General features: G+C 40.6%; 2 protein-coding genes across 4 annotated transcripts in view; both read left to right on the top strand.

Annotated features, from left to right (window-relative positions):
* SYN2 (synapsin II) overlaps window positions 1-5,626 on the top strand; it is a 178,585-nt gene extending 172,959 nt beyond the window's left edge. Inside the window, exons 12-13 of the mRNA XM_051627100.1 lie at window positions 1,692-2,049; window positions 4,578-5,626. Of these exons, the coding sequence (XP_051483060.1) occupies window positions 1,692-2,049; window positions 4,578-4,713 (494 nt within the window). The 3' untranslated portion in view covers window positions 4,714-5,626. The remainder of the gene's footprint in view (window positions 1-1,691; window positions 2,050-4,577) is intronic.
* TSEN2 (tRNA splicing endonuclease subunit 2) overlaps window positions 1-27,276 on the top strand; it is a 603,350-nt gene that overhangs the window by 456,326 nt on the left and 119,748 nt on the right. The gene's annotated exons all lie outside the window — the stretch shown is intronic.

Genomic DNA, 27,276 nt, shown 5'->3' with positions numbered 1-27,276 from the left:
AAAGGATTTACAAGGGCACACACCATTCCTCCATACCACAGACCAGAAGCAAGCCCAAATGTCTCTCTGCATGTGAGCATGCTTAGGTGCAATATTGTGGGTAACAGGGAACAGATGTTTTACAGTGTAGGCTTAATGTTCAGTTTTTGTTGAGTTATTTTTGGTAAAAGTTTCTTTCATGATTGTTGCCTTTTGTACAACCCAGCTGCAAGAAAGTGAGCAAATGCTGGAAGTGTGACAGCAGTATATCTTTTATGTGAAATATCTTGTACAGCTTAATGTGCAATAAAAAGAAAGTTATATCTGTCTTCAGTGTAAAGTTTCTGGCATTCAAGCCTGTATGTACAAGCGGGGGAAGAAACCTTTCTGTTTTTCAATATTGAGTGAAAGGAGACTAATAAGAAAACCATCCTTATTAAGATGTTGCAAGACCATGTTATCACCTTCAAATATTTCCTACAGAAGTGGTTCAAATTAATAAACAATGAAGGCACATTCCTTAACATACAGTACGTGCTATTCATCTTTCTACACGACACGCTGCTACAACTGTATTAAAACTTACTGAAGCTTTAGGACATGCTGTTCTCACACACATACACTGGAATCTCATAGAGTGAGTGGAAAGCTAAGTATAATAGCAATTAATAATAATCATCGTATATTGCAGAAGTACTTCCAGATATGAAGGTTTTCTTTGAGAGACCTGAACAGATTAAGTCTTTTGCTTGCGCTAAATATCTATGCCAGACTGAAAAGTCACAAGTTGTTTTCTGTAGTTCTTACTGTTCAGCAAAGCTCTTACCCTGACTGAAACATTCTGCAAACAAATTGCTCAGAATCTCAGCCTGTCCTTTCTTCCCCCTAACTCAGCTGTCCTGTGTGCCTTCTCACGTGAAAGAATAAAGGTTCAGTTCTAAAAAACATCAGCCCAGAAAACCACACTCAGCCATCTGACAGGAGATAAAAGCAGCACGCCCGCTGGTGTCTGACACAGCACTATTCCAGGCAGAAAGCAGAAAAGAAACCCCTGTATGATGATGTAGCATCTTTCAGCCATGGATTTCACAACCCAAGTCTCCACTACACGTTGTAGTTTCACACTTGATACAGGATTTTGCCATGATTCTCAGTGGAAAGATTTCCTTGGTAAAGAATTAGTTATGGCTTCCTTGTGTTTCTTGTAATGTTCTTGACATCTGTCACTACTAAGGGGTTAAGTAACTTATCAAAAGACACTAAATTAGCCAGAAAATTTCAGTATGAAGCTGTTTTACTGCTACAAGTGTGAATCTAAGAAATAATTACAGAAATAATTTTAAAACTTTGGAGGAACAGAACTGCAGTGACTACACAGAGAATAGCAGCTGGGGTATTCAGTTTGTCACAGCCTCTCCTTCAGCTGGGCCAGAATTATACTGAGTTGGTTTGAAGTCAGTACCACTGCTGCTGGGATAAATTTTGTACTTAGCAGTTTTAAGGCTGAACTATATGGGCTCCAAGCAAGTTCCTAATGTACCAGTTGTGATGTGTAGTGTTGACTACATGAGACCGCAGTCCGTATGCATAGAGTATTGCCTCAAAAGTAGAATAAGTCTCATTCCAGGATGATTTTAAAGTGTTGGATATGAAATCTAATAAGACTTCTTTGATACTATAACATTATGAAGTTTTTCTTGTACTGAACCTAGGGGGCCCAGTGCAACCCCAAGGAATGCAATCCCAAAGCCAGGAGCCATTGCAGCCACAGCGCATGTACCCCCCCGGGCAGGCAGCAAAGCCCTCAGCTTCCCAGCCACAGCGCCCGCCTGGACCCACCACCCAGCAGCCACGGCCCCAGGCCCAAGGTCCACCCAGCACCAGATTATCAAAGGAAGCAGAGCCACAGCCAGCTCCAAAACCAGCTCCAAAGCCAGCTCCAAAGCCAGCTCCACAGCCAGCTCCACAGCCAGCTCCAAAGCCAGCTCAACAACCAGCTCCACAGCCAGCTCCACAGCCAGCTCCGCCACCTGCTCCGCAGCAGAAGCCTCAGTCTCATCCACAGCTCAAGTAAGATTTGCTTTATCCCTTTGCTTTTCTCCTCACAACACAGCCTTTGTTGTCCTAACTGTGATTTGGGAGTTGGTCTGATATTCAGAAGAAATGTACTTATGTTCCTAAGTCTAAAATGAGGTTAAAACATCTCAAAAAGCTTGTTCTCTGTTAATGATTAGTAATAATCATTAGTTATATCCTAAGCACTATGCAAAATTTCATGTATTAGTTGTGCAATCTCTGCCCCAACTAGGTCTGAAAACTCCTCATCTTTTTCACATTTGTCTTCTCCTTTTTCTATCCCTGACTCATGACCTGGGTGTGCTGTACGCCTGCCCAGCAAAGAGGAAGCCTTATCTATTTAAACTTTTAACCTTGCAGCCACTCCAACTGAGATTCCACTTTCCAAAGGCCTGTCTCAGAACCAGCCCAGATCACCATGGCAGGCAGTGGCTGCCAGGGGGTGCCCCTTTGGGGTGGCATTGGCTGCTCAAGGTGTTCCCACCAGCCCTTTCCAGAGGAGGCTGTGGGACTGGCACAGGCACAGTCCATCCTTCCCTCCCTTCTGGAGGAGCCCTTCAGGCACAGCACACACTTGCTGCTGGAGCCAGCCAGTTGCTGCTGCAGGAAAGGGGTGGGAAGGAGAAGGGGCTGTTGCTCCAGCCCTTCTCACAGCTTTAGCCCAGGAACAGCCCCCACAGGGAAGGCAGCACCAAGGACTTGCTGGTTTCCAACCCAGCAAGCCTGACCCTCACTATAGCCAGCAGAGCCACAGACACGTTCTGCTTGTGTTGGTAAGTACAAAGACAGGCATGGAGTCTTTGTTTTATCCAAGTTACACAGATCCCCTTTTTCCACCCACTCATATGCTAATCCCAGTGTGAACCAGTTCTGAGCCCTCACCTGAGCACAATTCCATGGAAAAATGTGCTAGGTGACCATATGCAAAGATGAAGATCTTTTCCTTGCCCTCCTAGGACAGCGTATTTCTTTACTCTCTTTTATAATCATAAAACTCAAATTAAGTCATCTGTTATTTAAGTGCATGTAGAGAACAGGGAAGCTGATTTTCTTAAGCAAGATGGAAGACTCTAAACCAGTTTGAAACTTGACTGGTGAACTTCTCACATTTAAGAGAAGCAGTTAAGACCAGGTACAGAACTGTGCCACGTACTGTGTCCCAGCTTTCTGCCTTTCCTTTAGTTCCTTGTTCCAATCTAGATTCTTCTTCAAATGGAAGAGAACAGTTGTCTCTATTTAAAATAAAATAAAAAAGGCCAAATTAACATTTTTATGATGCCAGCCATAATATGAGGAGTTTTTCCAACTCTTCAGAAGCAGTTTTAGGTCCACCCCAAGACTCAGATCTCCTGCCTGTAGGATTAACTCCATCCATTTGCATGTGTATGCTTTGTATTCACCCACATGCTGTTGCCTAACCTGTATGTACATGTTATTAATCTGTGAATAAATATTTAATTAGGCTACTTATTGTGTTACTAATCAAGTCAAGTGCTGCTTCCCACCCTCCCTCTTTCACTGAGTACAAACAAACATTTATCAGTCTATTCTCATTAACACAACTATAATTTATGAAAAACCTAAACCGCCCGTAGCACTGTTTGCTGTACATTATTAGTTTAGAGGTAGAGAAGTTGCAAACCATGAAGAGTAGAAGACAATCTGAATAAGAAAAGTCTTTCAGTTTTTAATATAGCCAGCAACTGAAATCCTGATGTTGGACTGGGATAAAAATGAAATCAGGGAACTAGTTTTACTAGTGTGTTGATGTCTTCAGCAAAAGATCGTCACTCATTCATGTTTTCTATTTAAATTCAAATCTACTTTTTAACTATTTTATCTGACAAGTTGTGAGTTAAACTTCAGACATTTTCCTTCTTGTATGTGTATTCTTGCTTACAGAGACTTTATGCTGTAATAATATGATAGCACTAAAAACAGAACAGCATTGCTAGACTAACTGCTCATAGACAAGAAAAATTGCATCTGATTTGGGGATCTTTTTAAAAAAGATATAAGGTGTCATTAAGCCTTCATTAATGATCAAACATCCAAGAAATATATATATAGAGAGAGCACATTACAACTTAAGGATACATTCTTCAAACTCTTGCCACTACACCTAATTTTTCTTCGTGCTTAAATGTTCTCAGCCTTAACAAACACAATCATTAATCATCCTCCTGTTGGTGGTGGTTTGGATTTAGCACGCAGGCCCCCTTTTTCCTCCAGCCCCAGTTTACATCAGCCAATTGACTGGAATACAGTGTTTTCAGCACTGTAAAAAAGGCAGAGTGTTCTCAAAAGATTACGCTGCTTCTCCAGTCGAGGTGCAGAAGGAGGGTGCTGTGTTGCAGCAGCTCTGTGTGCTACATCCAACTGACACGTGTGTTTTGCTCAGGTGCAAACTGCCGAGATCTCACGGGCCTTTGTCCCTCTCTCAGCATTGCTCCAAGCTAGATGTGGGTGGGAGCTGGCAGGCAGTGCCACCACACAAAACATGTTGCATTTTTCTCTTGCAGCAAGTCGCAGTCCCTGACAAATGCCTTCAGTTTCACAGAGTCCTCCTTCTTCCGATCGTCTGTGAACGAAGATGAAGCAAAAGCTGAAACCATTCGAAACTTGAGGAAATCCTTTGCTAGTCTTTTTTCTGATTAGCCAGCTCCATCAACGTGCACCTAGCATATAGTCTGAACACTCGGTGAATGTTACCTAGGTTTTGTTCTCCCTGTGACAGTACCTTCTCTCCTGTGCTAACTGTTGTACTGAGCAATATGTTAACATCTAAAAAAAAATAGGGAAAAAAAAAAAAAAAAAAGGACTTTGCTGAGATACCATTCAGGAACACGTATAGAAATCTCTGAAGAAGGAAGGGTTCTATCACTAACACAGAATGCCAGTTCTAAGGTCCTTATCCATTGTAATATTGTGGCCTTACTGTGACTGAACTATATAATCCTATTTGAGGCTCCTTTGTAGAACTGTGTTAATAAAGCGTTGAGCAGGGGGGCTCCCCGTGCTGCCCCCACGGCCAGCGTGTTGCCATGCATGTGTATTTTGTGTGTAAGTGTTTTGTACTGCAAGGTATAGTCTTGACTTGTTCTTGCCTCCCGCATTTAGGAGGCAGTTCACACCGACCTTCTCGTCCAGCCACATAAATAATGTGAGAAGTTGAAGCAGTTTCTTCCTCCTTATACAATCTTTCCATCAGCTGGTTGTAGACTCCTGATGTATTGCTGAGAGTTATCAGTACACTAATTTAATGTCATAAATAGAGTGTGTATGTACTACTGTATCTCCATTTGTCTATTTACATTTATTTCCAAACTGTAACCATAACTGGGTTTAGTTGCAAAGAAATATGCATGATGTTACCCTTATTTTTGTGAACACCTTCTAATAAATGTAAAGTCCCATGCCTGATTTAAAAAAAAAAAGAAGTCTTCTACAAAACTTGTTTCAACATCACTATATATTGTCTGTTTTGACTGATATCAAAAGGGTAGCTTTATGATTATAAAATATTTGGACACAAACCACAACTGTGAGAAAATAAACTATGGCAAATAATTCCCTTTTTGAATCAGCATCATGAAAAACAACTGCAATATTAGCCTGTCTGAGGGAGAGAATGAGCCACACAGCAACAACTTACAAACCCTGGGGGATTCGTAATGAGTTTCTAGAGACCATCTCTTTGCCTCAGGAATTTTACTCCTTGCAGATCTGCTAGCATGTGAAGTCTAGGACACAAGTCCTAGTGTTGGATTCCTTTGGGTGAAGAGCCTGGCTTGGGCCAGGAGGCTGGCAATCAAGTATGGAAACTTTAATCTGCAGTGATGTCAGAATGGAGTTTGTACATGAACATCTGATAGCTCTGTTTGTCAACATAGCCCAAGTTGATGATCCTAGCATATATATTTCCTGAAAAGCAGACATGTCCAAATCACTCACAGGCAACACCACTGACACCCTTTTTGGCCTGCCAGTGAGGCCTGACTCAGTTGAACAATCATGCCCAGAACAATGCTTTCCTCCAGGCTCAGAGGAAAGTGAGGTTCTGGGTAAGTCTGCACTGCAGCATTACAGCTGTTCCACACAGAGCATTGCCCTCTGTAGGATGGAATCTCAGTCTCTCTGTTGGCCACGCAACCCTCCTCTCTGTGGAGCAGCCCTCAGAGAAGCTCCCTCACTGAATTAATGGCAGCTCTCTTTTCTCTTGGGAGGAATACACTGTGTACAGGAGCCTGTAGTTTAGATGATGAATTCTGTGGCAAAACAGAATGCTTTAACTGTTCATAGGTTTCATCAGTTCACAAAGATCAGCTGTAGTTTGATTTTTTTTTTTTTTAAAGGTTTTGTGCCCCTCCTGCCCCCCACTGGATTGAAACACGGGGCAGCAACAACAACCCTGAGCAGTCCTAGAGCCTTTCATGTCTGAGAAGCACTTTGCTTTTAGATTAGAAAGATTAATCGAAGTTGCTAACGCAAATTAATTACTGCTACAGAGAAAGCATAGTAATTATGCATAGTTTGGCATGGTTCATGATTAGTACATGCCTAGTTCCAGCAATATTTAGTACAATGTGAATTACAGGTAGCTCATTAGTCCGGGCCCCAGATTTCGACTTGAGGCAAAGTTTCTCGCTCATATAAAATTCCCTCCCACCTCTTCCTGGGAGAAAACGGGTTTCACTACAGCCTTTGTTTTACCATCTGGAACAAAAAAAAGAAAGAAAAGAAAAAAAAAGAGGGCAGGATGATGCAATCAAATCTGCATGGTGTATCCTCCCACACAATGTACATAACACACTGCTTCTCCAGAGTGCCAAAACTTCTTTATACCTGCAAGCGTGCTAAAGCGTGTCACATGCAAGCTGCTGCATGCTCATCTTCCTCGCGCAGTGTTTCACGGTGAAGGCATTTTTTAAGCCATCTCTAACACATCCCCAAAATGCTAATCAGAAAAAAAATGAGGTTTGATAAAAAGTCTGCTCAACCATTTGTAGCCCATTCTGTCTTACTTCATTGACTGGGTGGTGGTTTGGATTCACGCGCAAGCTCTGAACAGCCAGTGACCCGCTGTGGTGCTGTCTGTGGTCGTTCATCCTCATGAACATTGGCCTAGGAACATCTCTGCTTCATTGGCACCTTTTCCCTGGAGATGCAGCTTATGATGCCACAGTTTTCTATGTAGAGCACTCCATCATTTTTTTTTTTCATCTTCTAAGTTAGGCTAAGATGAAACCTACAGAGCTGCTAATCAAGTTTAGGCTTCAGACTGAGATGGAGCCGTTTTCTGACCATTAGGCCTGAAGCTAATTCAAAACACTGAAGCAGATTTCAAGAGATTATAAGTGTGGGCAAAGTGACTAATCTGCCTTTGAAACAACCACTAACTCTCCAGTAAAAATTAGTCAAAATAGTACTCAGGTACTCTGTAAACATTGCATGTACTTTGTGTACTTCCTACTCCACAAGAACAAAGTCACTTCTCTGAGCCAACGTTGTCTCCATGAACAGATCACACCCAAGAAAGCTCCTCTTTACAACACTGAAAAGTCAGTGCCCCTTGTCTGTGCATTGACATGGTTGTTGCCAGGACTTGGTTGAAGGCAACAAATACATTTCCTAGAAGGCTGTCCATCAACAGCAGCTTCCAGTGAGGCTGAGTAGGATGCAGGTGGCTGCATAAGTCTGCTGCAGCTATCTCCTGCCTGATCAGATCTTGGAAGCCAAGACAGCCACCCAGGGGCTGGCAGATGTGCTGCAGGACCTGTGGGGCACCTGGGCTGCACTGAAATGGCAGTGGGAGGCCAGGAGGGTGATCACCAAGGTGATCTCAAATGGCCAGTGTTTGGGACTGAGCTTCCTCCGTGTCTGGGCACTCAGCTACCTTGTCCTTTGTGCCATCCCAGAACACAGCATGGGACAAGTCAGCTCTGCCTTTCTGCTTCCCCCAGCAAAGTAAAGCTGTCGAGCTGTGCTGCAACCAAAGCATTTGCAAATTTTGATCACTAGTGGTGTTTCTTTTTCCACACCAAAAATAACTAGAAGTGGTTATTGACGCAGAGCGATTGAAGAAAGATGATCCAAACTGTCACATATGGCAGCACAACTGAATTTCAGTTCTGAATGACAGTGCTGGTCTCCAGCATGGCAATGCTTTTTATCAGGCAGACATTCCTCAACAAGCCATTCTTTTTCTCAGGATGTTTTTAAAACCTCATATCAGAATTTTCAAAACAGGCAGCAAAAATGAGTAATTAGTTTTCCAAACACATATTCAGTCATGTAAATAAGCAGCCAAATTTACAAAATCCTCTTTTCCTCATATCCTCTAATTCCTTCTCTTTTTCTAAGGAAGAATATTCCACCTCAAGATGACAGTTTACATTGTTTCATGAAACACTGATTTGCTCATTCTTAGTTAGATTCTTGCAGCTCAAAAACTATTTCAAGAAATAATGCAAATAAAATGTAACTTTTTAAAAAAGAGAAAGAGTTCATATAATGTCTAGGGTATCAAGTGTGTTCTTTAAAACAAACCAAGAACAACAGAAAGAGTATTCCCTGTTTTACTTTAAGATAGCCCAGGATGAGATATAGGTTTGTTTGTTTGTTTCCCACAGATTCTGTTAAAAAGAATCAGAAAGAGGATAAATATAAAAACCAACCAAACAAACAAAACACACAGAAAAAAATAGATACTGTATTTTTCACTGGGACTGGAGTTTGGACTTTTCTTAGCAGAGGCATTTCTCAGAGCTTCCAAGGGTGGATGTGGTGCTTAAAAACGGATCCACTTCACATTGCTTGACATGTAAAGCTTCCCAGTACAGGATATAAAATATGGAGGAGAAGGTACCTGGCTTTATGGCTATGTCTTTGTTCTGTAAAAGTGATGGGTTGCAAAGGGGTAGCAGAAACAGGGTAGAATGTAAGCTAACCTGACAGGACTGAGAATGGATTAATTGGGAGCTTAACTCTTAACACGTGGTTTCTGTTAGCATCTGTCTCTCCTCCTAATCATTTCTACTTTACTCACATGTGTCTGACCAATCCAGATCAGTCAAATCTCCTTCAAGAGTTTATAAGCTCTGAGGAGCAGCTGAAATTTTGGTTAAAGGCAAGATCTGGAATTGTTATTTTTACCTTGTGCTGATCTAGGCTTTCTGACACCATGAAGACAGCTAGGGTGAGTAGTTAAAAAAGAAAAAAAGTTGGCTGTTCATGTTCTTTTGCTTGCTCAACTAAGAATGAGGGTTTGGTACAAAACTATGTAGGTTTTAAAAGTGCCTAGGCAGAAAATACAAAATAACTTTTGTCTAGCCAGATGAGAAACAAAAAGAAACAAGTAGTGTACATGGGGTGGTACTTCACCACTTTTTAATTTGAGAGCTGCTTTTTCTTGAGTTCATTACATGTGCAGTGTGTAAGGGGAGCTGTGCCTCCTGAGGCTGCAGCAAAGCCTAAGGGGTGGGGTTGATTTCTACTGTAACTCAGAACAATGAAAATGATCATCCAAAGAATTAACATGGTCCACAGGTGTTAGATTGTTTGTATTTCTGCAGTTAAGGAAAACCAGGATAAGCTGATGCTTCTTTTTCCCTGCCCCTCAAGTATTTCACATAAAATTCTGCCCTTTAAGTCTCCTGAAATGTTGTTTGTGGGAACTGAAGCTATCAGGCTCTCTTTTTTTAGATAATCAGAAGATGTCATTGTGAGAAGATAGTATTTGTTTTATCCCTCCCCCCTGTAAGAAAACACGAGCATCTCACAGCTTCACTCCCAATATGCAACAGTAAGTTGGGAGGAGTTCTAGCCTACAAAGAAGAGAGGCAAAGCATCCTTCCCCCAGCGTGGAACACCATAAGCTAACTCCTCCCTTGCCAAGTGTGCTGGAACTGGAGATCTACTGTACAGATCTCTCCAACTGATGATTATGTAAATCTTCCAGATGGCCCCTTTAAACAGTAGATTTCTATCCTGCCTGTATCTCTCATCACCGAATACTTCATAGCTTTGGCTGGCTCAAGCCAAGCTCCTGCAGCCTCTGCTTCTTGCACCTTTTTCTTTCATTGCAACCTGCACTGACAATCATGTCATGAACACGGATGTATCTTTGAGACCACATACTCTGCTGGCCTCCTGCAGCAAGGAACACTGGAGAGACTGCCCCTAGAATGGAGTGAGCAAGTTCCTCTGCCAAGGTGCCAGAGCAGCTTGCAGCCCATGTACAATTTGTGGTAGAGCCACCAAACAGCTCCAAGTGCCAGATATTCCAGCTTAAGAAAAAGGAAATGTTCCCTTCCTCCCCTCTCCTGGTGGGAAAACTGAAATTAGTCACTCCCTATCCCCCAGCTGAACCAGGCCTAATTATTACATGGAAATGACAGTAAATCAGAGCTGTGCTGAGTTGCATTAGTTAACTGGTTCTTGTGGTGACAATTTATTAGTTAGCAGTAAGTGCTTCATCTCAGGACTCCCGGGGACCTGGCTGGTGTTTCCACACAGATTCTACCCCTCATAATGTTACTGCACAATCCCAACCAAGCATTCATCCTTTAGCAACCCTGAAAATGGGTGTTGTTTGCCCCATCCACTGCTAGGTACTGTAAAAATGTCTTTTCTCGTGGCTTGATGGAATTGTAACAAATGTAGGTATATGGAGACCTGTAATTGAAAGGCCTCTGCCCCACCTGTTATGGGAATGTCTCTGAACTAGGATCAAGGAAGCATTCTTTTTCTTATTTAGATGCTTTTTGTCTGTTTGCAAGCCATGACTTCATCTATTAAAAAAAGTGAAATGGTTGTTTTAAAAGTATGATGTCTCGGTCTCTGCTCCCCTCAAACTCAAGTTCACTTACAGGTGAACCCCACACTAGAATACAGATTGGTTTACTCAGCTTTGTTCTGCAGCACGTTTTTGAAGACATTAGCATTTTTCACACCTTTTTTTTTTTTTACTAGAAAGGGAAAGCATGTGCATTGACTTGGGGCCATGGAGAGCTGATGTAATTTCATGGCAAGAAGACTCCTGCTGCCCTTAAGAATGTCAGTACAAGTTCTGAACTGACTTACCCTCCTCTGGAATAATTATGCATTCCACTCTGGCACATTTTATCATGCAATTCTCCTGCTTTGTAGATTACGTGTCTCAAGGAGGTACAAAAGGGAAGAGCAAAGACTGTTTTATTTCTACACATGCATCTAACAAAATTATATATACACATACACCTCAAATAGTACTTTTAAATGTAAAATTATGTGAGAATTTACAAGCTTATTTAATATGTACATTAAATACAGTTATCCTTTCATGCATCTAGGAGATGCAAGCATCTCTTGGGAGGAACACAGCAAGTATGGGGAAAATATATTGTTCAATTGTAATTGAACAAGCTGGAACTTGTTCAGGTTAAACAGCCCACCCTCAAACTGCAAAAAAGGCAAATTATGCCCTCAGCAACTTCTGAAAAGCAAACTGCCTTCAGTGGATTTCTGCAAATTTAACTGTCTAGAGTCTACAGCCACAACAGAATAAGTCTCCCTGATCTCAGAGATTAAGCAGTCCCCAGCCTAGTAAGTATTTGGATAAGAGACCACTTGGCAGTTCCTCTTAGCAATAGGCATTAGCACAGGATGCATTTGGAGGTGAGGGCTTGGATGTGAGGGGTGTTCACACAGCAGACTTCAGATATAGTCAATGTACCTTCCAAAGAGGTATCAGGTATCCTCAAATAGGATTGGAAAAAAAAAATTAATTTCCCCTTCCCCCAAAAAAAAACCAAAAACAACAAAACAAAACAAACAAACCAAAACAAATTTTAAAAAAACCCCAAACAATCTCAAATCAAATCCAAAACAAAAAAAACCAAAACAAACCTGGAGACTTAAACCTGGAGTTCTCTTTACAAACAGCAGATTAAAAGTGACTGAATGAGAAGACCAAATTAAATAATCTGTTCTGAAAAAAAAAGGGAAAAAATATAATGTCCAAGAATGCAGACCAAGTCACTTTATAGACTGAAGGTGTAAAAATGTATGTTTAATGTATGTGTGTAGTCAGCAGCACACTGGAAAATTGAGTTTCTGGATAAAGCTGCTGGATACTTGCTCTTCAGGACAAAGCCAGGAAGAGGGATTTTAGTGTCCTTACAGTAACTCAGACACCTTCTTGAGGTGCAGGTATTTCAAATCCACATTTGAACTTTTTGACCTGCAGTAGAATGTGTATAAAACATAGGAGGGGAGCAAGTACACTGACCAGCTGTGAATTCTATGTAGTCACCCAGAGGGGAATTGTTTATTTTGAACACTCCCGAAACATCAATTCAGCTATTAAAAATCCCTGCCCTGTTCTACAAAACATACAGCATTCATACCAAAAATTTCTTTAGGATGGCTGGTCATACTGAGCTGCAAAGTGGATGTTCTGTTGGGATATGAGGGGGCAGGGGATGGGTGATGTCTGGGGAAAATCCAGAACTCAAAAGGCTACAAGAAGAGCCACCTGTGTTTTCAATCCTCATTCGATTCCGAATTTCAGAAAAACCAAGTCAGAAGAGCTGCAGAGCAGGTAACCAGGACTCCTGAACCTGTCTCTGGATCTGAACTGCTGCATGTAAAACTTAGGATCCCTCCTACCCTTTAGACAAAAGTCTTCCTTTTTAGTTGCCTGCTTCTCCTGTGGGAACCTCAAGTCAAATTCTCTACATATGGGTCAGGTTTATGACGGGGGGTGGGAAGGGAAGAATAGAGGGGCAGCACACAGACCATACACCCAAAATGTAGATCTTCATCATTTCCATGCTCATTCTCCCCCCGAAACCCTTGCTGGGATAAGCTTCCATTTTTCAAGAAAAGCCTAGATTTCCATTAAATTGAAAAATAGTGTGTTAAGTTGCTAAATCGTACTGATGTTTTTTGTGCTCCCTCACACATATGGCTAGCTGAGAATGCACAGCAAGTTCAAGCTTGAAATGAATTATTATTTTTTTTAAGCAACCAGTATATAACACTAAACATGATTTAATAATGGAAAGACTGGCACAACCTGAAAGGAATATCATCAAGTAGGCAAGGTATGCTTGTGACTTATTATAAAACAGTTAAATCAAGTCGGAAGCATAATCCAGATTCTTTACATAATTATGGCAGGAGGGTGTGGAAGAAGGAATATCAATTATTTTTAAAACTGGAGAGCTTCTAATAGTAAACCAAGCGACACATTGATCTCTCATTTCTCTGAACTCTCTTGAAAATGCCTGTAATTTTTCATTTATATTAATGTTATAGACAAATGCCAGCTTATAATACTTTGCTAACATTGGGCTTATTCCTTTGATGCAGGAGTCAGTAAAATTTTTATTACAGTTCTTAAAAGCTGAAGCTTAACACTGTTAGGACAGCATCACCTTTATCAAGCTGATCACAGAAAGTAAATGAAATAGCATTGCTGGTCCTAGTTTCATGGGTAACAAGACATTACTAACTTAGTCACGCAGAGGAATTGCTCAGTTATAATGATACAATCTGGTATTATGTATGACATTAGAAAAGTGACTGAAAATGGAGAGAATTTGTTGGTTTATAGTGCTTGCATTTGCACTCAATTTCTGCTACAATTAAAACCATATTATGGTGGCAAACAGCACAAAAATTAAGACTTTTGACATTAGAACATTAGAATCCTGCTCTATATTTTAGAAGTACTTTTGCTGTGGATTTCTAGGCGTGAGCAACCTGGCAATTCCATGGCAAACCCCTGACATGTCCTTAGATATATCTGCCCCTTCCAGCCTCTCAGATTTTAAACCCTTCATGCTCAGAGATGGGGATTAGAGAACAAAAAAACGTGATTTGTTCAGCCTGGGTTAGGTCTGAGGAATCAACAGTCCTTCACCAAAGCTATTGAAACAAGAGGTGTGTCTGTGATTACCAAAGAGATCTTCCGGTGATAAAAGCAGAATTGCATCAGCTCTTGGCCGGGAGCGTCAGAGTGACTCAGCACTTCAGGAGAACTTGTTTCCATCTTCTTTCCGGTTGGAAGATGGTGAACCTTCACTGATGCTTTCTCTTAAAAAGCCACGGAAAAGGCAAAGTGGGGATGCTGGATCTCCCAGCAATGGCTTGGCAGCCTCTACCTGGAGCAATCTAAGGGCCACACGAGGTTCAGTGATCCCGCTCTAGCATCTGCTCTCTTTGCAGCAGGAGCAGGAAATGTGCTCCAGCAGCTGGTCCCTGGTGAGTTACCAGCTCATTTCTGCAAGTTAGTACAACACATAGCACAGGAAATCCTCATTTGGACTTAAGGTTTAATTGGGAGAGCAAACATTCCTAGTAATTCTGATGATTAATTAGTCCTTTTTTTTTTTCCCCCTATGATTTTGGCCCCCTCAAACCAGAATGTTGTCCATTCTGTAGCAGTTCAAAGATAAAATAGAACATCTCAGGAAATTCTCATTAATCACTACTCTGCATTTTGGGTACTACACCAAAGTACCCTGATAATAAACATTAAATATGTATTTTATTTATTTTTTTTCTTATTATGCTCTCATCTTAGTCAGATGCTCTCTGTCATTAGTCAGAGATTGAATAATGAGTTATATCGATCATTCATTTGACCCAGCAGGACATTTCTTCCCTCTCTGGACCCATAACATTAAGCCAGTCCAAACTAAAAATAATTTGATAGGGTTGCCAAAATTTCTTCTGAAACAGGACTGCAACTGTGCAATTTACTTGTGAAGGATCCATGCTTGTGTTCCTTTCCTCACAAGAAAGACTTGTGAAAAACAAGTAAATCTACCAGGATATTTTGCTTCACTCTGCATGAAATGAGTTGGTTTGAGTTAGAAATAGTAGATTCAGAAAAATTTAGACCTGTTCTGAGGACTTCTGCTGATGTTTTGTCCTGTCATTGAGCACTAGAGTTAACATCTAACTGCAGGCACTTGAACATTTTACCTACATTTAGGTACATTTTAGCTAAACACTTCTGCCCTTCCACTCAGCCAAAGTTGGCATGTCTGCTCCCAAAACTGCAGCACCCTCTGAAAACTCAGGCCCTCACACCTCACTTTCCATTCTGTCCCTGCTTTCTACTATTCCAATCACTTCCTTGACCACTTTCAGGAAGCAATTACAATCTCTGCATACTTCAAGAAGATATCACAAGACCTTAACCGACTGAATTTCATCATCAGACAACGACAGACCAAACATTTCCTTTGGGCTATGCTATGTTTAAAAAGTGGTCTTCAAGAATTGGAAAAATCTAAAAGCTACATTTCCAGTTAGCCTTGTTCTTAGCAAAGGACTCTGAAAAGATTCCTAACAATTACAAACATGTGGGGATAAAACTGACACAGACAAGAAAAAAACCCATTCGTTTAAATAAATCAATCATTGTCAAATACTGTACTGTTTTCCAGAAATCTGCTCATTCTCCTGAAATAAGAACTCGCATATTCTAGGTTATATTCCCAAAGCTTGAAAAGAAACTTTAAAAAACATTTTTGAAGTCTGCCATTTCCTCTGCATCAAGTTCAATAAGTCTGAAACAGGCGATGAAATAATGATGAAGTCAAGACTAACTTTTGTGCCCAATTTGCACAACGCAGTTCTCAAACACAATCCATCATCTAGTCCAGAAAAGTATCTCCATGCCAGCTATGGCTTTCAGCAACATGCCCTTTTGAATCAGCATCGAAAGTGATTTAACAGCCCAGCAGATCAGAACCCCCAGGAACTGAGCTTCTGACACACACACACAGAAGACCAAGTCATTTTCTGCTTATTTAGCTGCTCTTGCTGCAACACTGTGTTGGAAGTTGGTTTACAATAATTAATTTGTGTCATTTTTGTAGAAGTCCATCCTTTTCTTGGAACAGACTGGGCTTTGAGGAGACTGGTTTGCTACAGGAGATATTGGTACCCAATCTGCTGCAAAGGTGAGCATCCTCTCTTCATGAAACCCACACCAAAAGGAGTCCAATGCATTTAGAAGCCAATTTCACTTTATTATCAATGAAGGCTAAAAAAAATCAGGTGTGTATTATGAGGAGAGTTGAAGCCAGAGAAGGCCATCATGTTGTAAAATCAACTGCTACCCAGCACAATGACCACTGACATTTTTAACACATGGAAATGTGGGGTTTATGCATATCACTATTTCCAAAGGTATGTTCTTTGTGAAGAAAAGACTTGTTTCCCAATGCAAATACTGTTTTCCATAATTTTCAAGATACTGACAAAATATTCAGAGGTAAAGAGGGGTAGAAATACGCCGCTTAAAACAAATAAGCAGTCTCCTTTTTGTCCAAAGCATCAGTCATCTTCTCAAATAGTTATTTTACCAAAAAATCCTGACAAGCAGGTAACTGTCAGCTATGAGCAATCAGGCTGCCTTACAGGAAAAGTGGCAATGAACTGAGCAGCATACCAGAACACTAACAATCATGTTCTGTTGGGAAAGAGAAACTGCAGGGACCAGACGGTGATCAACAGAGATCCAGAGGTTACAGGACCCTTCCAAGAGAAACACTGAGGAGCGAGGGGTGAGCTGTTCTGTGAGGGAGACCCGAGGCACCTGGTGCCATCTGCAGTGACAGGAGCCCAGATCATAGAATCATAGAATGGTTTGGGTTGGAAGGGACCTTAAAGATCATCTAGCTCCAGCCCCACTGCCATGGGCAGGGACACCTCCCACCAGCCCAGGTTGCTCCAAGCCCCATCCAACCTGCCCTTCAACACTGCCAGGGATGGGGCAGCCACAGCTTCCCTGGGCAACCTGGGCCGGTGTCTCACCACCCTCACAGGGAAGAATTTTCTCCTAATGTCTAATCTAAATCTCCCCTCTTCCAGTTTTTATCCATTTTCCCTTGCCCTCTCACTCCCTGCCCTTGTCCCAAGTCCCTCCCCAGCTTTCCTGGAGCCCCTTCAGGCACTGGAAGGTGCTCTAAGGTCTCCCTGGAGCCTTCTCTTCTCCCCACTGAACAACCCCAACTCTCCCAGCCTGTCTCCATAGGAGAGGTGCTCCAGCCCTCTGATCATCATAAAACCGGTGTGATATGCTCCCTGAGCAATGAAATAATCTTCAAACTTAGGTATGAACATAGGTCCATTAGTTCTGTCCATCTTTTCCAAATACTTGCTTTTCAACTACCAAGAGAACACAGCTCACATCAGCCTCTTGCTTCACAGTGCACACGCTACACGTAATTCCTGAGATTGCACTCACTGACCTCTATTATTTCTTACTCTGAGCACACAACCCTTTGTAACTTTACAGAAAATGTATGCCAAAACCTCAGTTCAACAGAAAAGGCTTATCCTCCCTTCAGCAGCTCTGGTTAGAGTGGACTCTCCATATCTATTGCCACCTGCTCACTGGAGAGACTCTGTAGCTTTTCTTTGGCTCTTGGCTCCATGGTAGGAATATAATTGACAGATATTTTGGGAGGAAAAAAACCAACAACCCTCACAGTGAAAGTTTCTGTAAAGATGCTGAATCACAATATTACCAAAACAAAAGCAAAAAGAGGGAAAATTAGTGGGATACATTGTCTGCTCTCTTATCCCTTCTGCAACACACATTCTGAAAGTGGAACTGAATGTGTGTATGGAAGGACTGATCTGTTGTCCAGTGCCTGTTCCAGTCATTACACTGTTGGCTGAGCTGCTGTTAAAACAATGTTCACGTGTTAGAAGTTCCTTGCTTTTACATTAATCACTAAAAGGTAAGGCACTGCACCAGTCCAACAGCTGCTACCCCACCCAGCTCCACCAACGTCAGAGAAACATCTGATACAATTTCCTTCTGATACAAACACTTAGGAGGATCAATCTTACTGATTTTCTCAGACTGCTACGAACCAATTGCAGTTCATTTGGAACTGTTGGTAAGAGTTTCACATCTTCACTCCTAAGTTTAGAATTTGAACTACTATTGACTGATAGCATGACTGCTTATTATTATAATACAAAATATCAAAGAGTAAATCAAATACTTTTTAGAAGATCAACACTGGATACGTGAAACAGTTCTCTCTAAGTTTTAAAGTAAAGCTTTCTCTGTCTTAACACCACCGCACATTGTGAGACGCTGCTGTTCAATCGCTGAAGGAGGAACATGTTGATCATGACATTAATTCCTGAAAAACTAAGAAAAAAAATTAAATAAATAAAAATACTGCCCCTGAGTGTGTTTTACCTAGAAATAAGCCTTTCCCAAGCTTCCCAGCAGGGGGCAATGGCATCTAGAACTGCTGTGCTTGGCAGTCAGGCTGTGCGAACCGACCAGTTCTCCTGTCCGTAGCCATAAGGAAATTTGGTGTTAGGACTTTCTGTGGTACAGCAACAAACCGGGATTGGGTTTTCTTCCAGCGACTTACATGGCAGTTAAGAGTATCAAAGCTATTCAAACTGAAAGCATGATAAAATTCTAACGCATTTAATAATTTCCTCATTTTCACTCTTTCTTAAACTCAGCTTGGGCAGCATTAGCTTGGAAACTTCCACCTTCAGACCATAAGAAATCACATGAAGAGTTTGCAAAACGAGGAAATAATATGAGTAACAGAGAGACTGGGCTACTAATAACTGAAACACCCCAAATAATCTCCTATATTTTACCTACAATAGCAAAATCCTGTTGAAAATTAATGCATTATTTTAAAAGCCTGCTATAAAAGAAAAACCTTAGATAGAGCACTAAAATACCCCCCAAAAGAAAAAAAAAAATACCCCTACAACTAAAATTTTAATGTCAAGTTCTTTGAGCATAGGCACGAACTACATTTCACTTTCTTGTTTATTGCAGCTGCAGGAAGGAGGCTTTTGGGGTTGTTCCTCTGGCCCCAACCCAAGTGCATGCACACACGACCTCATTGCCAATTTCCCCCAGCTGACAATAGGGAGATGGGAGGGAAATGAGGGAACAGAAAAAGAAGAGAAATAGGGCTTGGGTTTTTTCCACCCGTGGGCTCCGAAACACATCTTGGCTACCGTACCTATAGGAAAGATACAATTGCAATTCAACTCATAACACCCAGTTATAAAAACAAAACAAGTTTTCAAACTTTTTATTTTACTCTGTAGCTTTGTATATAGATTCTGTAATTCCTACTTTAAAAGGGTAAACACCTTCAATGTTGAGCCTTGCATTAGAATCATCACCCTTGGGATGCAAGACAATTCAGACAGCATATGCCAGATGAGTCCTGGGATTATTTCATACACACACAAAAATATTCCTGCCAACAGTGTCACACTGGGCTGATTTATTTTCTGTGTGTTTTCAATGCCACTGCAGGACTGTTCATTAGGGACTGGGCTTTAAAAATGAAGATCCAGATTTGGGTTCTTTTGGGCACATAGACCTTAAATGTCATTATATGCTTTCCTCTTCTTTTCAAAACTGAAATATAGCTGCATATGTACAGCAATAAAATACTTCCATCTCCCATGTGTCTTAAAAAGAACAGCAGAATCTAGCAAATCCCATCTCTAATGTAGAAAGTCTTAGGTAAAAACTGGTTCGCTCTGTCCTGAAGAGCTAAACTGCTTTTCTTCTGTAATATACACCGGGTTGTCAGAAACCTTGTCTCAAATTTATAGCACAAAACAACAACTGTGTTTAAAGCCACCAACGATTACTGCCATCCATGAATAAAGAATAAAACAGTAGGATTAATTTCTAATATTTTCCCCCAGAAGTTCACATAAAGAAATTAAGATATAAATATTTGATTTCAAACTGGTATTCCTTCCACTCCTCCTTCAAACGAGAATAAAAGTGATCATCAGAAGCTGAAAAGCAGTTTGATCTTTGTTACATTAGGACTATGGAATCTAAGCAGTTATTTTACAAGGCATTGTAATTGTTTGTACTTGCAAAACTGGATTAAGAAATCACTGCTATTCTTAAAACACATTTATCACATACATAGAAAAGTCAGCATATTTCTACTTAGAGAGGAGCCTTCAGCCAACCAGAGTGAAATCCCGTGTACCGCCCACGCTCATTCTCTCATCCTCCCCTTCCCCAGAGCACTCACTGCATCTGGCCAGGGGAACCTGGAAAAGTTTCCAACATGCCTCACCAGGGTACACCTGCCCTGTGGGTGACCCAGGGATACCTCACCTAGACTCTGTCCATGCGCCCTCAGTGTGATTACTGTGACACTAGGTGTTCTGAATAAAGGAGGTGGGATTATAGACAGATTTAGGTGTGTTTAAGGCATAAGCCCTGTTTTATTTTAAAGGTGTTGGGAATTAAAACAGTGGCACTGAAGACCTCACAGGGTAGCTGAAAAAAGGCTCCAGTATAGGGGGTTTCATCAGACCTCTAGATTTTATAAGTTTGGAGATTTACTGAACTTTTCAAAGGTTTGTTTTTTTTTTTCCCCTGTAATTTAAATCCATTTGTTCTTTGGTTGAAGCTTAATTAAAAAAACATGTCTTCTGAGTTCAGTGGAAGTCTGACTAATTCTGTTGTAAATGCTGCTGAAGATGAACAAAACTAACATTACAACTGAAAGAAAATAGCCTTATGCACACACAGCAGCCACAATCAAGCTGGTGCCTGAGTTATGAGGCTGCAGCTCATGTTTTTGTTAGCAGACTCAAAATCAGCACAAACTGCTAAAACCTGTAACGATCTGTAAGGAAATCTTAACGTCTGGGAATCCAGAAGCTGAAGTTTCTCTGCTTGTCTATTTTCTCTTCCTTTTCCTTCCTTTATTATCTGTCTCTTCTGATTCCCTTTCCCAATGATGTAGATTGTAGCCTTCCAGCCCTTTGCAGATCCACTCTCCCTCACAGGATAAACCAAAGGATGTTCACAGCCCTTCGTCACCATCACCTCTGCCACGCTGCTTCTAAGAGGAGCTGGGGCTGGTCTCCAGGACCAGCCTCAGAGGCAGATACACCATTCTCTCTGCACTCTCCAGATGAGAAATATCTTATGCCAACTTCTCTGTCCTTCTCCTGTCCAAGCAAAAAAATCTTGGGAACTAGTTCTAGCACCAGTCTACCCGATAAGGAGTAGCAGTCCTGTGCATTCTGATTCATTCTCTGACTGTTCCTATACTTCCAGAAACAACTCCTGGGTACTCATGATACCAATCTCTTTTCCATGTCAGAATTTCTCTCAATGATAGACATTAAATTAGGAGTTGTGATACACTGCCTATAAACAGGATGTCCCAGTATTTTTCACAGGCACTTGTGGCATCCTCTATTTTAAGTTGCATTTCTTGTTACCTATGGCCTATAGCAGGTTGAGAATTACGAGATGACCATTATTTCCTTTCTCCTTATATGTCTGAATTCCATCCTCCTTTCCTCTATCCTCTGTATCCAACTTTCTTCAACAAGTCATCCTAGACTCCCCTTGTCTAAGAAAAACGCATTTTCTCCAAGTTTTCTCCAACTTCACTTGAGGGATTGGAGTCCAAATATATTGTTATGCCCCTCTTGCTGGCCAAGAATGCTGCTTAGCCTTACCTATATTCTACCACTGCCAAAGAAGGAAGTCTATTTTTTTTTCCTCTTGGCAACTCTTTTGGAGGTACACTATTGTGTTCTCGGAGTACTCGTTCTCAAAGGCTATTGTGAAAACTGTAGTAAACAGAACTCTCAGCATCAGGATACAAGAAACAGGATCCAAGGCTGAAACTATTTGCCAAGAGTGGATGTGACCGCTGCCCCATTCAATCCTGGATGGTACAACAGTTCATCTAAGCTGCTAGATATAGCACATTCTGTAATGAGGAGGACAAAGGTGGCAATTACTGAGAAACCATGTTGCTGGAGAAAACAGCATCAGGATGTAAAAAAAATTAAATAAATAAAAATTTCCTTTCCATCAGGCAACGAAACAAGGGATCTCAATCCCAGATAGCAGGCTGGAGCCTCAGTTTGTCGGCATATTTCCATGGACTGTTGTGGAGCTCCATGATTACGACAACTGAGCTGATGACAACTGAGAATTTGGCTCAGAGATTGAAGCTGAAACGCTCAGAGTACTTCAATTAGCTTCTCTGCTGTTTGGCAGAATATGTGATGTCAGACATGCCAAATGGTTCACATTTATATATAAAAAAAACCTAGAGAAGCAGCAGAAAGTGGTAAATCTAAACGTTGAGGAAGCGAAGGTTCAATAGAGAATTTCACAGACCTGAAGTATAAAGCAGAAGCAGTGTTGCATAGGGAATAAAACACTGTGAATGGCTATGGAGGCACTGATGTCCTTTTCTTCAGCTTATGGAAGCAATGAGGGAAATGTACAAGGAAAAAAAATAACAAGATGATAAATCCGATGTTTAGAGAAAGATAACATAGAATTTACTATTCATTAAATTATTTACCCAGTGGAAAGAATGCAACAAGGCAACTCCAGGCAAAGGCAAATAATTGCTTGATACCACCAATCTCCAAAATTCAGGCACAAAAAGAAAGATACTGTGGATGTTAAAGACAGAAAACATCATTATCTGATTTGATCTCCCTCATAACACAAAGACATAGAAACCTCCCCAGAAATTGCTCTAGCAAACTTCTAATTCTTGATAATCAACCAGATGTTCTAGAGATATATTAAAACTTGATTTGTAGGCTCCAGGTAGTAATACATCACTTTCTAGATGACTTATTGCAATAATATTCTTAATCTGAATCTGCGTTGCTGAAATTCGTAACTATTACATCATTTACCTCTTTCTCTGGTTTCTACTGCTAGAAGAACCCTCCCTGCATAGGTAGTTCCTGAGCCAACTGACCTTTGCCTCCTACAGGTTGGTCCAAGTCATAATGATACTATACAATGTAGTGCAGGTCTCTTGCTCTCTCCTAATACAGCTTCCCCCACAGTATTACACTCAAGTTGTATCAAGTCCTCCAATTGTCTTTGCAATGTGGAAGCCCATTTAAAGTTCTAAGTAAATAATAAAATATTACCTCGTTTTACTAATATTCCCCCACGTCTTATCTCATTGGTAAATGGATTCTTTGGTGGTATAGAAATCAAGAGTAAGGATGCTCGTTGCCATGTTTCTAAATCCATTCTGGCAGAAACAGCCAAAATAGTATCCTAAATCCATCAAAACCTTTCTGTGCAGAGAGAGGTCAGGATCTTTTCTCATTCTTACCACTTTATCATAAGCCACCCACAAAGAACCCAGACAGAAACACCTGGTGCACAGTCATCCAGGGAGAAAAGATAAAAGAGCACTTCAGGGACCACAGAAAAAGAAAAGATTCAGGGAGAAGTTGTCCATAAGGAGGGTCATTTTCATGCACAAATTCACACTTGAGCAAAGCAAGTTCTTCCAGAACGTAACATCTTTGTGGAAGCTACTTCTCCTGCCTCATGAGGTTACCACTTTCTAGCATCTTCCTCTCCCTCTCAGTGAGGAAGCACGAGCTTAGAAGTCCAAGCAAAAGCTGCCACTCGCAGGTTCCATTTTTGAAGATGTTTTTTCCTGTACAAGAGATATGTTCTGGTTTTCAGTGGGAATGGGTATTTCTGCCTGCTTAGCAGCTTTCAACAATGCAACCATAGTTGCATAGGAGTTTGGAGCAGCTTTCCAGAGTTGGAAAACAAAGTTGCAGCCAATACCCATTTTTTCTTCAGTTCATAAATGTCTGATTTCCATAATTCATGGCAGGGAAGTAACCAAAACAAAGAGTTGGGGCAAAGCACCCCTTAGAGGCTCCCCACAGTCATGAGGAAAGCAGCAAGAGATTAAATTCAGTCAGACAGAAGTTGGAGTCTTGATTCCAGCAGCCATGAACACACACAAATAACAACATGAATGTCAGTTGTTCAGTAGACAACCTCGTGTGGGGTTGTGGTCTCAGTGCTAGCACTACAATGCTACTTTTTAAATTGATAAAGAATACATAAGAACTTACGTGACACAGAAAACTTCAACTTTTATATCATTCAAAATACAGCTCTGTCCTTTAAGGAAGTCCATAAACAGGTCAAATCACCTACACTGATTTAAGCAGGTAAAATAATATTGAAAAGTCATAATTTATGGAAAAAAAATTTTAATTCACTTCTATTCCAGGAATAACTAAACCCACTTTATAAAAGGAATTTCCCGAATTCTACTTTGAGTGGAGAACATTCTGGAAACTATCACTATGGCAATACTTCAAAAATTACTCACAGCCTAATTAACATCTGCTTTAAGAGCTTAAGTTATTATAGGGTCATTTATCTACTCAAAGAATCTTGTACACAATTGAGCAGATTTTTAATGTTTAACATTTCTGCCCATAAACTACCAGTGAAAGACATTCACCTAAGGGAACACGATAGGTAATTCAGGTCTGTTTCTCTTCAACATGTCTCACTAATGCCAGTTTTTCTAATCACAGGATAGGTAACATCATATATGAAAGAAATACAGTCCTTTTTAGAAAGCTCAATACAGCTTTTACAATTCTAGCAGGAAAAAAAAATATTGCAAACAAAAAATATTTTTTAAAAAAAACCCTGATTCTATAGATGGAAAAACTATTCTCCAAAAGGTCTGATGTGGATGGTCTTAGACACATTATTTGCAGATAAACCTAGAAGCATAAATGTCTTGGAAAGTTCCTCTCTAAAACCCAATGTTTCCCACCTGCAGTCTGTCCTTTCTGAAACATTCCTAGCTGGAAGGTGATGACTCAGACTGCAACTATCCTTCCACCAACTGCTGGCCTAATTTTTTAGGGACATTATTCCTCTGAATGTCATCTCCCACTGTTAAATTGGCCAGTTTCTTTCTAGGACAAATGGGATGTTGGGGAACATATGTCACAGGATGCACCATTCAGGTAGGGAAGAAAGTTCCAGGCCCAAGAAGATGAATTTTCCCCAGCTCAGGTCATACATTGGTGTCTTTATGTTGCAGCTCCAGGACTCAGAAAGGAAAGGCTTTTCTACAGGGTGGTTGGAAACTTAAAAGATCTGTGTTTAAATACAAGCAGAACACACACCTAGGAAGTCAACCCTTCTTAATTTATTTTTTACTAATGTTTTTCATAATGTGAATCAATCTGAAGTCTCTAGAAAGTCTTTTTCATCATGATTCTGACAGTTATTTTACTTTTGGTTTGATGTTTGAGAATTCTGTTGTTGTTAGTGTTGTGTCCTGCTTAATAAGCATAAATTTCCAGATTAAGAAAGTATTCCTTTTAACTAGTTTGTGTTAGTCTGTAATCCCTTGTAGTGGCTTTTAGCAGTGTTTGAGAACAGAAAAGGTGTCTAATTGAAACAACAGAGAGAATCAGCAGACAAAAGAAGCAACTGGTTCTTATTAATGCCTTTTTTTAAAAAAAAAAAAAGATGTGTTTTGAAGCACACACCTGGAATCATTGCTGCAAAGTACCCAGGAGAGATCAAAAAGCTCTCTAGATCCTTGCTTCCCTGAGCACAAAAAGAAAATCAAGACAGTGTTTCAGTTAATGTAATAATGAGGTCAGAAGAACACAGAAAATCTGCTCCTTGTTAAATGAAACCTCAGCAAACCTTCTTTCCCTTTCGTCTGGGACCCCACCCCTAACACACACACCATTTATCAACTCCATTAGCAAGTTGCCCTCCTTTCCCTGTCTCCCTCTCCCGTCAGGAAACCAACCCACCAAGGGCTGCAGCCAGCCCCTCAGCTGCACTCCTGGAGCATGATGCTCTCCTTCCTTTGTTGGTTTTATTTAAGACCCGGAGTGAAGTTCTTTGCCTTGGCCAGCAAAAGGGGAGGCTAATTCCGGCAGCGCACGTGTTGGACCAAATTCTGATGGCCACACAATTCCTGTTGTAAGTCACATTGCTGACAGCAGGATGTACCCACTTGTGCTCTGGCTCAGTGCATCAGCAGGAGTGGTGTGGCTGCCTTTTTCATGGACACAAAAGCATAAAGAAATTACTTTTAAAAGCTTGGGGGCACAGGCAGACTGATAATGTTTCCCCAGCTGAAGCCCAACAGCTAAAAGAAGACAGCTCAGCAAACCAAAGAGAAAATAAATAAAACCATTTCAGTTCTTTCCCACTTAAAAGGGATTTTAAAAGACTGGCTTGCACCCAGGGTGAGTCTGTACTTTTAATATGTGTTGAGAGACATATTTCAATTTTAAATTAGTTACAGGGAAGTTTTATCATGTACTTAAAAGCTTATACAGAAGAGCTTCAGCACCAGCTCAATTGCTGTTATTTAAGCTTAAGGGTAGTAGATAACTGGCATATGGAAAAGCAGCACAGTGTAAAAGTGTGAAGTAAAAGTGTAGCTAGAAGTCAACACTACTCAAAATGTTGAGGAGAAATATCTATAAAATTGTTTTTAGATGTGCGAAGGAATTCACAGCTACGGCCCTACAAACAACTTCATCACATTGCCTAGAAACATGAATATAAAGTATTCAGATAATATTTCTTAAAAGACAATCAGAAAGAGGTGAATTTAACATTTGGGTTTGCTGTCATAACCTCAGATCCCATAGCATGTTGGCTCATTCTCCCCATTCCTAGTTTCACCTGGCTACTAGAAATCATTATTTCTTTTCCCAGTTTACAAGGTTTCAGTTAGAGAAGCACATTAATGTAACTGGGAAACAAGATAAAACACTGCATCTAATAGAAATGCATAAATTTTTACAAGGACCCTTTCTCAAAAGTATAAACTAATTAAGAGAAAGGTTTGACAGCACTTAAAAACCTGAGCTGGTGAACAGATCACACCATAAGAGATCACTTCACACAATTCCAAAAATGGGAACATTAAGTAAGAAAAAAAGCTGAGGTTAAAAATCTCCACTAATGAAGCTAAGGTTTCCAATAAAAAAAAAAAAAAATCAAATCAATTTAAAAAGCTACACTCATGAATAAAGAACTCCAGAAAAAAGAGACTGGAGCTGTGTGATTTGTAAACAGGAAACTGGAGGCAGAAAAGATAGAATGGGAGGACTTTGCTGCCATATGTGAGAGCAGTTAGCCTAAATAATGTTGTTCTAAGCTAAGATTAGCAGTTTTAATAACTTCATGTGGAAGAACAAGCTAAATTCTTAAAACAAATAGCTTTTTTTTTAAAGAAAATATTTTACTAATCTTTTGGACATATATCTAGACACAAAAGTAATTTTGCTCTGTTTCTCTCACAATAACAACAACGAAAGTTAGAATCTTGCCCTACTCCTCCTCTGCATCTAGCATTACAAGAT

The sequence above is a fragment of the Apus apus genome, chromosome 9, assembly GCF_020740795.1.
Source record: "Apus apus isolate bApuApu2 chromosome 9, bApuApu2.pri.cur, whole genome shotgun sequence".
Lineage (NCBI taxonomy): Eukaryota > Metazoa > Chordata > Aves > Apodiformes > Apodidae > Apus > Apus apus.
This window is presented reverse-complemented; position numbering and strand designations above follow the sequence as displayed.